General features: G+C 38.5%; 1 protein-coding gene across 1 annotated transcript in view; it reads right to left on the bottom strand.

Moving 5' to 3' along the window:
- Positions 1-13644, bottom strand: part of LOC126262927 (pre-mRNA-splicing factor ATP-dependent RNA helicase DHX16) — a 135093-nt gene that overhangs the window by 95458 nt on the left and 25991 nt on the right. The window contains exon 6 of the mRNA XM_049959852.1: positions 678-797. Coding sequence (XP_049815809.1) covers positions 678-797 — 120 coding nt within the window. The remainder of the gene's footprint in view (positions 1-677; positions 798-13644) is intronic.

Here is a 13644-nt window from a genome sequence, read left to right as displayed (position 1 = left end):
GAAGATCGCACATTGTGTCCAGCACTCTCAGCCACGGCAACAGCAAATTCTTCTTCAACAATTTGTAACACAATTGTCCATCAACCACCCCCAGGAGTAATTTCTGAATCGTCAGTCAATTTCAACTTCTGAATCATGCTCTTCAAACCCGGTGTGGAAAGAGGTCCTCTCCATATTCCTTTAACACATCAATACTTGTGAAGAGCAGCATTACTATTGTTGTTTTGATAAAACAGCTTTCGGAATCAAGCCCTGTTCACCTTGTCCAGACCCACATTGATTACTTGCAACTGTAATGCACAGTGATGCTTGTGTTTCAACCCTATGTTGCCACACCAGTACAGGCACCTAACGGAAAGTCCTGAAACTAACACTCTAATAAAGCAAATCCTGCAATGCACAGTCTGAGCATCATTCCTATAACGTTTGGTACGCATGCCATAAATAGTTTTTCATCTACACTGGCTCAAGTAGCAGAAGTTTAACTGTCCACATTCTATGATTTAAAGCACCTTAAATTGTTCAGCATTCAAACAGTTTCAGAAAAATACACAGTTAAAATTACAAGGAAATTTACAAAATAAACATTATCAGTATTACCTTGTGAAGAAAAAATCTGTAACAACACTTTAAAATCACTATTTTAAAAACCCCAATATAATTTTATTCTCTCTTACCTGGTGGTCCTTCACTGCTTGTAGTAGCTGTTCCCTGTAAGTATATACTGGTAAACTTTCTTTTGTCTCCTTAATGGTTAATCTTTTCCTTTCTGCTTCCGTGATCTTTGGTTTATCATCCTGAGGGAAGGAAAAACCTAAGTAAAAATCTTCTGGATACTATCCGATAGAACACTTGCTTATTAGCTAAAATGTAAAAACAAAATGAGATTATTGTATTCATGACGTCACACTGCACCTTTCACCAAGAAAAGAACAATTAGTAAATAAAATACTACTGTGTATATGTTTTATATCTTCTTTTGAACTACGGCCACTGACCAAAGAGTATAAGTGTTGACAGTCACACACAAAAAACAAAGAAAACTTGCTAGCTTATTGATGAATCTTTTTTCAAGCTAGAGTAAAAATACAAACACACACACACACGTGTGTGTGTGAGTGCCTATGCCCCTACGTGATGCTGGCTGGATGTACAATGCCAGTGCTGCAGGTGGGCTAGGGTCGAGTGGGTGTTGTGCCAGGTGAGGCTGGTAGAGGGAGAGTGGGTTGGGGAGGCAGAAGAGGGGTTGGGGTGGGTGGCCAGGGAGGAAGCCAATTTGTTGGCTAGGAATATGGGAGGGAGGGGTGGCATCTGCACATCCTGGCATGAGATGCTTGGGTGTCGGAGCTGATGGGGAATGCCACACACCGAAGGCGATGTGGGTATGAGAGTTGGGAGCGGGGTGATAGGACAGAGGAAGGGGAAAATTTTGGGTGGAAAGAAAGGAAGGAAGCTCGGGTTTAATGTCCCGTCGAAATCAAGGTCATTAGAGATGTAGCCCAAGCTCAAATTGTGTAAGGATGGGAAAGGAAATTGACCATGCCCTTTCAAAAGAACCATCCCAGTATTTGCCTGGAGGAATTTAGTAAATCACAGGAAACTGAAGTCTGGATAGTGGGACAGGGATTTGAACCATCATCCTCCTGAATTATTGGATGGAAAGTGTGGCGAGAGTAGGTTACTGGAGACTGAGATTCTATATAAAATCGCTAAGCAGGCTTAATGCCTCCATTCAGTCACTTGTTGACCAGTTTAGTGTGTAGTAGAAGAAAGCAAAAGGAAGGTTGCAGTTTTAAATTCCACGTTTAAGAAATCGTCTCACAGGAGAATCGTATGAACGTACCGTCAGTTGACCAACGCACAGAGTCCCGATGGACGACATAGTAATAAGCATTCCTGGCGTAAAGAACAACTGAAAGAGTTGAAAACAAATAAGTTGCCAGATCCAGATGTAATCCCAATTTGGTTTCCAAAGAGCACTGTTCGTCACTGGCCCCTTACTTAGTCTGCATTTATCGTGAATCTCTCGACCATAGCAAAGTGCCAAGCGACTGGAAAAAAGCGCAAGTGACTCCTACATATAAGATGGGTAAAAGAACAGACCCACGGAATTACAGACCTATGTCCTTAAAATTGGTTTGCTACAGAATTCTAGAACATGTTCTGAGTTTGAACATAATAAATTTCCTACAAACTGAAAAGCTCGCGTCCATAGCTTTAAAGAGCGTCGCTTGTGCGAAACCCAGGTTGCTCTTTCCTCACATGATATACTGTGAACTTTTCTCTCATGATATACTGTGAACTATGGATGAAGGGCAACAGGCTGATTACATACTTCTAGATTTCCGAAAAGTATTCAACATGGTACCCCACTGCAGACTGTTAATGAAGGTACATGCATACAGAGTAGGTTCCCAGATATGTGAATGGCTCAAAGACTTCTTAACTAATAGAACCCAGTATGTTGTCCTTAACGGCAAGTGTGCACTGGAGACACGGGTAACATCAGGAGTGGACCAGGGAAGCATGATAGGACTGTTGCTATACATAAATGATTTCACAAACAGGATGGGCAGCAATCTGTGGTTGTTCGCTGATGATGATGTGGTGTACAGGAAGCTGTCACAGATAAGTGACTGTAGGTTGATACAAGATGACCTAAAGAAAATTTCTAGTTTGTGTGATGAATGGCAGCTAGCTCTTAATGTAGAAAAATGTAAGTTAATGCAAATGAGTAGGAAAAACAAACCCGTATATGTCTGGATACAGCATTAGTAGTGTCCTGCTTGAAACAGTCACATCGTTTAAATATTTGGGCATAGCACTGCAAAGCGATATGAAATGAAACAGCATTTGAGGATGGTGGAAGGCAAATGGTTGACTTTGGTTTATTGGGAGAATTTTAGGAAAAGAAGGATCCAAATGGCCTGAATTGTGAGCATGTTACATTCAGCTGCATGTTGTGCCACCAAGTGGTCAACTTCATTCTTGGCACGAGTTTGGCAGTGACCATTCATCTTGGTGGACAGCTAGTTGGTAGTCACAAAGACATACAAAGCTGTGAAGTGTTTGCAGCAAAGTTGGTATATGACAGGGCTGCTTTCACAGATGGGGTAGGATAAGGCTGTGACTGGACTGGAGTAGGAACTGCTGGGTGGGTGAATTGGGCAGGTCTTGTCTCTGGGTCTTCCACAAGGATATGATCCCTGTGTCAAGGAGTTGGTTGGTTATCTATCATCATGCCCTGAAATGTGGGACATCTACCCAAAGATACTTCCCACACCTGCAAAACTGATGTTCCACCGCCTACTCAACCTACACAACATCCTAAGTCCATCTCCATACCAACCCCATGCCAAAGTTATCATATCGCTGTGGAAGATCCAGGAATGATTTACAAAAACTTTGTAAAAAAAATATTTTCAACAATGTAAGAAAGGATCCATCATTAACTGGTTCTTAAATATTAACTTGGTTATTGATACTGCTGGTTTCATAATGTGTGATTCTTGTGTTGTAATGCATTGAATTCAATCATGTTAGCAATAAGGAACGTTAAGAGGCACATGAAATATTTAGGTTTTTCTTAATATACTGAAACCACTCTGAGTGCTTTGCAGAAAGTAATTGTCTTCCAGATACCATTCCATCAAACCATTCCAGAATTTTGCTGACACATGAACTTGGCCCATTTGGCCAACAAGATAGTGATAGTGACAACTACATGAAAACAACCAATTCAATTGGTTGTTGGACAACAATGGACTCATTCGGTTACAGTTTTACATATCGGCTGAATTATCTGACCAAACAAATGAAAATAAAAATGAATGACTGAATCAGTTGTAGTTTTATGTATCAGTTGGATTATTATTCATTCATTTCTTTTAAACAAAACCAGTGTCTGGGAGAAGCTGAAAGATAAAGTCAACAGAGTTTTATTCATTCTTTCTTTTCAAGTGAAACCAGTATGTAGTTCTTCTGTTGGTTGAATCACGTATTTATTTGTTCTTTCAACTGAGACCACTCTTTAGCGTTTTAGTTGACTGAGCTACCGATACATTCTTCTGTGTGAAACCAGTCTGTATGTAGTACTTTCATTAGCTGAAATGAAGCAGTGGCACATTACCGTGTATACATACCCCTAGAGGGCAGCCCTACAACCAGAGGTACATGAAGACATGACAGGATGTATGGCAAAGTTAAAATAAGTAAGCATTAAAATATGCATTTAATTTTGTACTGAGTACATTAATCCTTTTCATCACTTAAAACTGATTAATATATTGTTGTTCATGAAGATGATCCAGATGCAATTAACATGTAACTAATGAAGCTGATGTTTCATTGGGAGTACAGAGTTGAGCATAAAAGTGGTTTTGGGGGTATGTAAAGAGGAATATAATGTTGGCAAATTTTGACGAGCTTGCATTACATTTTACTGAAAATGGTGGGAAGAAATATTTGCCATCCCATGCGATCCTCATCAGCCTCCAGCTGTTAATGTTAGGACAGAGAAAGGCTGACAATATATGCAAGTGAAATCACTCAAACTGACAGACGAAGTAACCACCAAAGGCTTGGATCCATCAGCCAGTCAGTTGGTTGTCCCACATTAAGTGCAAGCAATGAAGACCAGAGAGGACAAAAAATTCATACAGCTGATGTGCCACACAGACAAGTTTCATTTGATTTTTTCATTCAACTGAAAAAACCAACACAACCAAACAACAATCGAATGGCCAATCATCTGTTAAAACCAGTCATCTGTCCCATCACTACTGCAAGACCCTGTGTGATGGAGTTATTTCCATAGCTTCAGTAAGGGCACAATGATTTTTGTGCATAGCAGGTGTTGTAATGCTTCTGATGGAAAATATGTTTTCACTGGGTAACAAATGTTGTCAATTTAAGACTCTCACATTGTAATGACAGTGGCCCTTTGTTATGAAACGAACTTGCTTAGGGGTTAGGACATGGTGGGGCAACTGCGTCTATGAAGTCTTCTATTCAGCCTGTGACAGAACCTATGACACTGTGAGCATATTTTTGGTTTCTAAACTTCTTGAATTTCTATCATATGTATGTGCAACAGAGAGGCTCAAAAAGAATTAAAAGTGCCACTTTTACGTTCATTAAACATTTGAATCCAATAGGTTTTCATTTTAGGTACGTTTCTTCGGTAGATGAGTGTCTAAATTATCTTAATGCTGATCTTAACGAAAAGCCCAAGAAGACTGCAGGCTCTACCACGTCATACGCTGTTTGGTGCAGCGGCAGTGAATAAATTTCCTTGGAATGTTTCTGAAGGCTGTGTTCCCCAACACATTGAAACATAGCATGCTGGAATTACTTCATCTGTTATGATTCAAACTCCTGATAAAGACAATTTTTTTTCCTCTTATCTTTACACTACCTAGATACAGTTACTTATTTAATTTACACGTCACATATGTATCATTATTTCAAAATGTCGTATAGGCTGAATTTCATTTAAATTCACTGATCAGGTTATTATTTTTAACATGCTGATTCTTCCAAGGCATGTAGTTTTCATGAAAATATTGCTAATCAAAAGATATGGGTAATTCAACTTTTCATTACAATACAACTCTGCAAACATAATACGAGCTAATATGTATTTGCGGACTTAGTGACACCACTCGGTATAAAATCTGATATTTTAACTTTTCAATAGCATAGTTCAAATTCTGTGAAACTAATAAAAGGAGAAACTATAGTCATAATTTTTTCCCAAGGGCATGCATCTTTACTATAGAGTTAAATGAATGTGGCATCCTCTTCGCTAAAATATTCCATAGGTAAAATAGTCCCCCATTCGGATCTCCGGGAGGGGGCTAAACAGGACATGATTATCAGGAGAAACAAAACTAGTGTCATATGGATCAGAGCATGGAATGTCAGATCCATTACTCGGGCAGGTAGGTGAGAAAATTTAAAAAGATAAATTGATAGGTCAAAGTTAGATATAGTGAGAATTAGTGAAGTTTGGTGGCAGGAGGAACAAGACTTCTGGTCACATGAATATAGGGTTATAAACATAAAACCAAACAGGGGTAATTCAGGAGTAGGTTTAATAATGAATAAGAAAATAGGAATGAGGATAAGCTACTACAAACAACATAGTGACCGCATTATTCTAGCCAAGATACACACAAAGCTCACGTCTACACAGTAGTACACGTTTATATGCTGACTAACTCTTCAGATGAGGAATAGATTGGAAGATGTACGGTCAGATAATAGAAATTATTCAGACAGTTAAGGGAGACAAAAATTTAATCACCATGAGGGACTGGAATTCGATACTACTATAAGGAAGAGAAGGTGTTATGAATGAAAGAGGAAGCTGCTTGGTAGAATTTTGCACAGAGCATAACTTAATCATAGCTGACACTCGGTTTAAGAATCATGAAAGAAGGTCGTATGTGTGGAAGGGACCTGGAGACACCAGCAGGTTTCAGGTTGATTATATAATAGTAAGACATAGATTTAGGAACCAAGTTTTAATTTGTAAGACATTTCCAGGAGCAGATGTGGACTCTGACCACAATTTATTGATTATGAACTGTAGATTAAAACTGTAGAAACTGTAAAAAGGTAGGAATTTAAGGAGATCGAATCTGGATAAACTGAAAAAACTAGAGGTTGTAGAGAGCTTCAGAGGGAGCATTAGGGAATGACTGACAAGAACAGGGAAAAGGAATACAGTAGAAGAAGAATGGGTAGCTTTGAAAGATGAAATAGTGAAGGCAGGCCAAGGATCAAGTAGGTAAAAAGACGAGGGCTGGTAGCAATCCTTGGGTAACACAAGAGATACTGAATTTAAATGATGGAAAGGAGAAAATATAAAAATGCAGTAAATGAAGGAGGCAAAAAGAAATACAGATGTCTCAAAAATGAGACTGACTGTAAGTGCAAAATAGCTATGCAGGGATGGCTGGAGAACAAATGTAAGGATGTAGACTCATATACTGTATCACTAGGGGTAACATAGATGCCGCCTACAGGAAAATTAAAGAGGTCTTTGGATAAAAGAGAACCACCTCTATGAATATCAAGAGCTCAGATGGAAAACCAGTTCTAAGCCAGGAAGAGAATGCAGAAGAGTTGAAGGAGTATATAGAGGGTCTATACTAGGGCGATGTACTTTAGGGCAATATTATGGAAAGAGACAGACAAAGATGAGATGGGTGATGTGATACTGTGTGGAGAATTTGACAGAGCACTGAAAGATCTAAGTCAAAGAAAGGCCCAAGGAGTAGGCAAAATTCCATTAGAACTAGTGATAGCCTTGGAAGAGCCAGCCATGATAAAACTCTTTCATCTGGTGAGCAAGATGTATGAGACAGGTGAAATACCCTCAGGCTTCAAGAAGAATATAATTGCAATTCCACAGAAATCAGGTGATGACAGGTGTGAAAATTACTGAACTGTCAGTTTAATAAGTCACTGTTGCAAAATGCAGACACACTTTGTTTACAGATGAACGGAAAAACTGGTAGAAGCCGAACTCAGTGAAGATCAGTTTGGATTCCAAAGAAATGTAGGAGCACTCAAGGCAATACTGACCCTACGACTTGTCTTAGAAGACAGGTTTAGGAAAGGCAAACCTATGTTTATAGCATTTTTAGACTCAGGAACAGCATTCAATGACAGTGACTGCAATACTATCTTTTAAATTCTGAAGGTGGAGGGGTAAAATACAGGGAGCAAAAAGCTATTTACAATTTTTACAGAAACTGGATGGTAGCTGTAAGAGTCGAGAACCACAGAAGGGAAGCAGTGGTTGAGAAGGAAGTAAGACAGGGTTGCAGCCTACCCCTGATGTTATTAAAACTGTATATTGAGCATGCAATAAGGAAAACAAAAGAAAAATGCAGGGAGAAGAAATTAAAACCTTGAGGTTTTGCTGATGACATTCTAAATCTGTCCGGGATCACACAGAATTTGGAAGAGCAGTGTCTTGAAAGGAGGATGTGAGATGAACATCAACAAAAGCAAAGTGAGGATAATGGAATGTAGTTGAATTAAATCAGTTGATGCTGAGGGAACTGGATCAGGAAACAAGACACTTAAAGTAGTAGATGGGTTTTGCTATTTGGGCAGCAAAATAACTGATGACGATCAAAATAGACAGGATATAAAATGTAGACTGGCAATGGCAAGGAATGCGTTTCTGAAGAAGAGAAATTTGCTATCGTCGAATATAGATTTAAGTGTCAGGAAGTCTTTCCTGAAAGTATTTGTGTGGAGTATAGCCATGTATGGAAGTAAAACACGCAACAATAAACAGTTTAGACAAGAAGAGAATAGAGGCTTTTGAAATGTGGTGCTATGGTAGAATGCTGAAGATTAGATGGGAAGAGTATGTAATTAATGAGCAAGAACTGAACAGAATTGGGGAGAAGAGGAATTTGTAGCACAACTTGACTAGAAGAAGGTATCAGTTGGTAGGACACATTCTGAGGTATCACGGGATCATGAATTTAGCACTGGAGGGAAGTGCGGAGGGAAAAATCATAGAGGGAGACTAATAGATGAATACACTGAACAGACTCAGAAGGATGTAGATGCCAATAGTTACTCAGAGATGAAGAGGCTTGCACAGGATACAGTAGCATGGAAAGCTGCACCAAACAAGTCTTTGGCCTTAAGACCACTACAACAACAATAAACTTTTCAAGATAATTAACAGTGAAGTTCAGAAGCAGTTACACTTTCCAAAGCAGATTTTGCCTCTGTACTTGTTAGATTCTGTTATTTTCCATTATACTTTTGCTGACCTGATATTTTATGTGCAAGATGGTGTACTTCATTAATTGAGTTACCATTAATTATGATTTCTGCACAATCTACCATAATTTTCATATGACACTTGTAAACAGTTTATTCCCAATGTGGATGCAAAAAATGGTTTCATAAACTTTTCGAAATTCCTAGACCACAAGGCATCTCACAAATAAATTTATGGTTAATACTTATTGTCCATTCTGAGAAGCAAAATCTAACCAAGCAGTTTATCAAATGCTTATTTAGTTTCTGAAATAACAATTAGTTCGTACACCAGGCTTTAAATGGTTGGACATTAACCAAAATCAGTGACTGGCAATGACCTGCATAACATCTGCCTGAAAATCCCTGTTGAACACGCAAATGAGCAATACATACATAGAGTCTGCTCATGTAACAGTTATATGAAACCTATCCTCAAAAATGTGTGTCAAAATAGCTACCAGTTAACATCTAGATTTGTACAGCAGTTGATTCTTTCACCGATACACAAGACACGTGAATGTGAAACCAGATCTGGTTGTTCCATCATTCACAGTGCTAATAAATATGGAAAGAACCACTTAACTGTAAAAACAAAGTAGCCTATGTAATTTTCATGATTCCTGAAAATAGTTTTCACTATTCTACCAAAACATGGAACTATGAGACTCCAAGGACTTGACAAGTTATGCAGGTACGAGACCATTCCAACATCTATGAACCAATCATATGCCATACATCCAGCAAAATGGGTACTGTAAATTTCTTCTATTCCCCTTGATGAATAGCCTTCCCAAAGAGCTTTGTTACAGTTTCACTTGCCTGGCACAGCTATATGGAGCAGATGAGTAGATGATTGATCAGGATGACATAACGATCCAGTTCCACGGGCTCTTTGAAGACTTATCAGTCACATTAAGAGAGAAAGAGATCGATAACAATAAGAGATGTCAACAAATGAGCTTCTTCAATAAGGTTAAGGTACCACCCTGGATAAAGGTCATTTTAACAAAACTAGGTTTTGGTCTTAGTTAAAGATCAGCCACACCATTCTAATGTGTTGCCTCGCAACCCCAAGCTGTAGGTGTCTACGTCTTAGTGAGCAGTAAAGTGAGTTAGATACAAATGAACTACCTTTCAGACATATACCTACAACCATGAGTTGTAAGGTGACTGTAGTCTGCACCAAATTACTGTTAATGATGGCATGCTGTAGCTTCATGAGTAGATAGGGCAGTGCTACACTTTCCAACAATCCAGTCTTCTCGAATTAAGTAATATCTGGAATATTTGGTCTGTGAGTAAGTCTTGAACCATGTCTCCTCAACCACCTGAATCCATGGATGAACAGTATGCATAATATGGAGCAAACTTCCTCTGTATGATCTCCATAATAGCGCATTCCATCCAAGGATTTTAAGCATTCATAGGCTTGAAAATATACACAATTATATGAGTGGCAGTATGAAAATAATATATCAACAAAAATAATCAGTTCTTGAAAATACTGAAAATATAATGTAACTCACTAGACAACAAATCTACTTACCAAGCAGTGACTGGAGAACACAAATATAAAGATATTTAAATTTGCAAGCTTTCGGAACTAGCGGCTCCTCCTTCTGACAAAAAGATTGAAGTGTAAGGAAGAGGCATGAAGGGAAAGGAATGGTGAGGCTTAGGAAAACTTGTGCAGATCCCAGGGTTAGTGGAGACTTACTGGACAGGAATCAGTCTTTCCTTCTCATCCCATGTGATAAGTCTCCCCTAACCTGGGGTTCTGGGTGACTTTTCTGAACTCTCCTCATTTCCTAAACCTCACCAGTCCTTTATCTTCACCCCTATTCCTTCCCCTTCCACCCTTCTGCCAGCAAAAGAAGCCACTGGCTGCAAAAGCTTGCAAATTTAAATATCTTTATATGTATGTTCTCTTACCACCATTGTATGTAAATTATGTTTCACTTGTAACTGCCATAGTAATCAGTAAGAATCTGTTGAAGACTTGATCTCCTTGTAATGAGATTTTGTGTATAGTGATCAATTCCTGAGCCATTCTCCTTCTACGAGACTGTATGTATGATCTGGTCCTTCTATGATACTGTATGTATGATCTGTCTGTAGAGTAATGTTTGTCACTGTAAGTGGCACATACGCACCACCTTAGAGTGGAGGTACGGCAAAGCCAGGTACTAATCTTATGAATAAAAACACCAATCAGCAAAGCTTGAAAATAAATGATACCAGGTGCATGACCTGTCTGTGGAGAAATGTTTGTCATTGTAATTGGCACATTTAATAAGGAGCATTACAAGTCTGAATTTAATGGGAACCACCACATTTAAACATCTGATTTGGTTCTTGTACTGTTTGCAGATACGTACAAAGTGTAGGCAGCTGAAGCACCACTAGGTACTAATCTCATGAATAAAAATACCAGTTAGCAAATCTTGGAAATCAAGGCTCAGAAAGCATGTCTGAAATTCAAAAACATGCCTTTGGTTATTTCATTCCATTTCCTCCATTAATTGATTGATGCTGATAACAGGTATGCCTCATTATACAACAGATTTTAGTCCACCAACAATTATGCTTTTGTTGGCACCTTTGATGACTCCCTGACTATGAGCCATATGTGTAGAAACATGGGCCTCTAAATATTTTTGCTGCAATATAAGTGTGGTCACTAATATGTTAGCACTGGCACTGGCAGTGCTAAATAACTCGTGTGTCTTCCAGAATTACAATTGTTATATAATATTGTCCATGAAAGGTGACTGAGTCGTAAAGTATTTTCCTCATAATCAGAAGGTGAAGTTTTCCTAGTTTCTTGTAGTTTCCTTCAATAAAAATCTTAATAGCCCTGCATCATCAAAGTCTTTACATGTGTACTTCTGAAAGCACTGCAGCACTGCAATTAACAGAAACTTGCGAATCATACTGTCAGAAAGTTTCTCAGGCCCTAGAACAAGAACAAGGACAAGGCAAAATGCAAGACAGTAATGACATAGAACAAAAATGGCTAACTATAAAAAGATTTATAGGCATTTCAGCTAAGGAAACCCTAGGGATGGAGAGAAAATCAATAAGGCCCACATGGTTTGATGAAGAGTGTAAGAGTGTGACTGAAGAAAAGAAAACTGCATACTAAAAGACATTACAGCAAACTGCACAAGAAGCTTGTTGGAGGATTATCATGAGAAAAGGAGGGTCGAAAAGATGACACATTGGCAAAAGAAAAGGGAATGGACTAAGGCTGAAATAGAATGTATGGAATTGTCCAAGAAGAAGAATGAAACAAGGAAGTTATTTATAAAAGTGAACAATGCTAGAAGACAATTTGTTCCAACAAGAAGCTTGATTAGAGATGACGAAGGAAACATAATAAGTGAGAGTAAACAGACTCAGGATAGATGGTGAAGATGCTTTAACAACTTGCTGAATCAAGAGATAGAGCAAGCAGAGGATATCTCTAATGATTCTGAGCAAGGATTGGATGATGAACAGCCACTGGATGGCCTAGGGTTGGAGGACGTTAAAAAAGCTTTAAGGAAATTGAAGAATAAGAAGGCCCCTGGCACTGAAAGTATTCCTGCAGAATTGCTAAAATGTGGAGGAGCAACATTAGAGCAGTAACTTATCACTCTAATATGGGAACAAGAAAGGATACTAGACAAATGGAATGAAGGAATATTATATCCCATACATAAAAAGGGCGACTGAATGGAGTGTAGAAATCACTGTGGAATCACCCTCCTGAACCTGGGGTACAAGGCTTTCTCTAATAAACTCCCACAAGTGGATAAAGAAATTGGTATGTACCAAAGCGGATATACGAGAAAGGTCAACAATAGACCAGATTTTCAACCTGCGCCAAATTTTGGAGAAAACTGTTGAATATAGAATTGGAACACATCACCTCTTTATTGACTTTCAGGCTGCATACGACAGCATCAATAAAAACCAGTTGTTTCATGTCTTACAGGAGATGGGGATACATCGCAAGCTCTTGAGAATGGTTAAAATTATGATGTCTGACGTAAAAATCTGCATTCGAGTTCGAGGAAATTACTCAGACCCCCTGGAAATAAAAAATGGGCTATGTCAAGGAGATGCATTAGCGTGCTTTTTATTTAATGTAGCACTCAAGAAGGTGATCAGGGAAGCATGCCTACAGACCAGGGGCACAATCCTCTACAAGTCAGTGCAGATTTTAGCACATGCAGTTGACATAGACATCACAGCACAGACAGTACCTACACTGAAAGAAGCTTAAGTCAAGCAAGTAAGAAGATGGGTCTTATGATAATAGATACATACATACACTAATCCTTGTTCCGTATATCATGAATACGACATTACACAATGATGTGAAATGTGTCGCTTTAACATAAGTTTTCTTTACACAAAATAATTTTTTTTGCAGTTACTACTTCATATCTGAGAATTCATCTATTGAGTAGAAGGTGTTGTCATTCAGAAATTCTTTTAATTTGATTTTAAATGTTGGTTGGCTATCTGTCAGACTTTTAATACTATTTGGCAATGACCAAAGATTTTTGTGGACGCATAATTCACCCTTTTCTGTGTCAAAGTGAGATTTAATACAGAATAGTGAAGATCATCCTTTCTTCTAGTGTTGTAGCTATGCACTTTGCTGTTATTTTTGAATTGGTGTGGGTTATTAATGACAAATTTCATAAGTGAATATATGTATGGTGAAGGTACTGTGAATATCCCAAGTTCCTTAAATACACATCTGCAAGATGATCTTGGGTGGGCTCCAACTATTATTCTGATTACACACTTTTGTGCAATGAATACTTTCTCTCTTAATGGTGAATTGACCCA

Source organism: Schistocerca nitens, chromosome 6, assembly GCF_023898315.1.
Source record: "Schistocerca nitens isolate TAMUIC-IGC-003100 chromosome 6, iqSchNite1.1, whole genome shotgun sequence".
Lineage (NCBI taxonomy): Eukaryota > Metazoa > Arthropoda > Insecta > Orthoptera > Acrididae > Schistocerca > Schistocerca nitens.
This window is presented reverse-complemented; position numbering and strand designations above follow the sequence as displayed.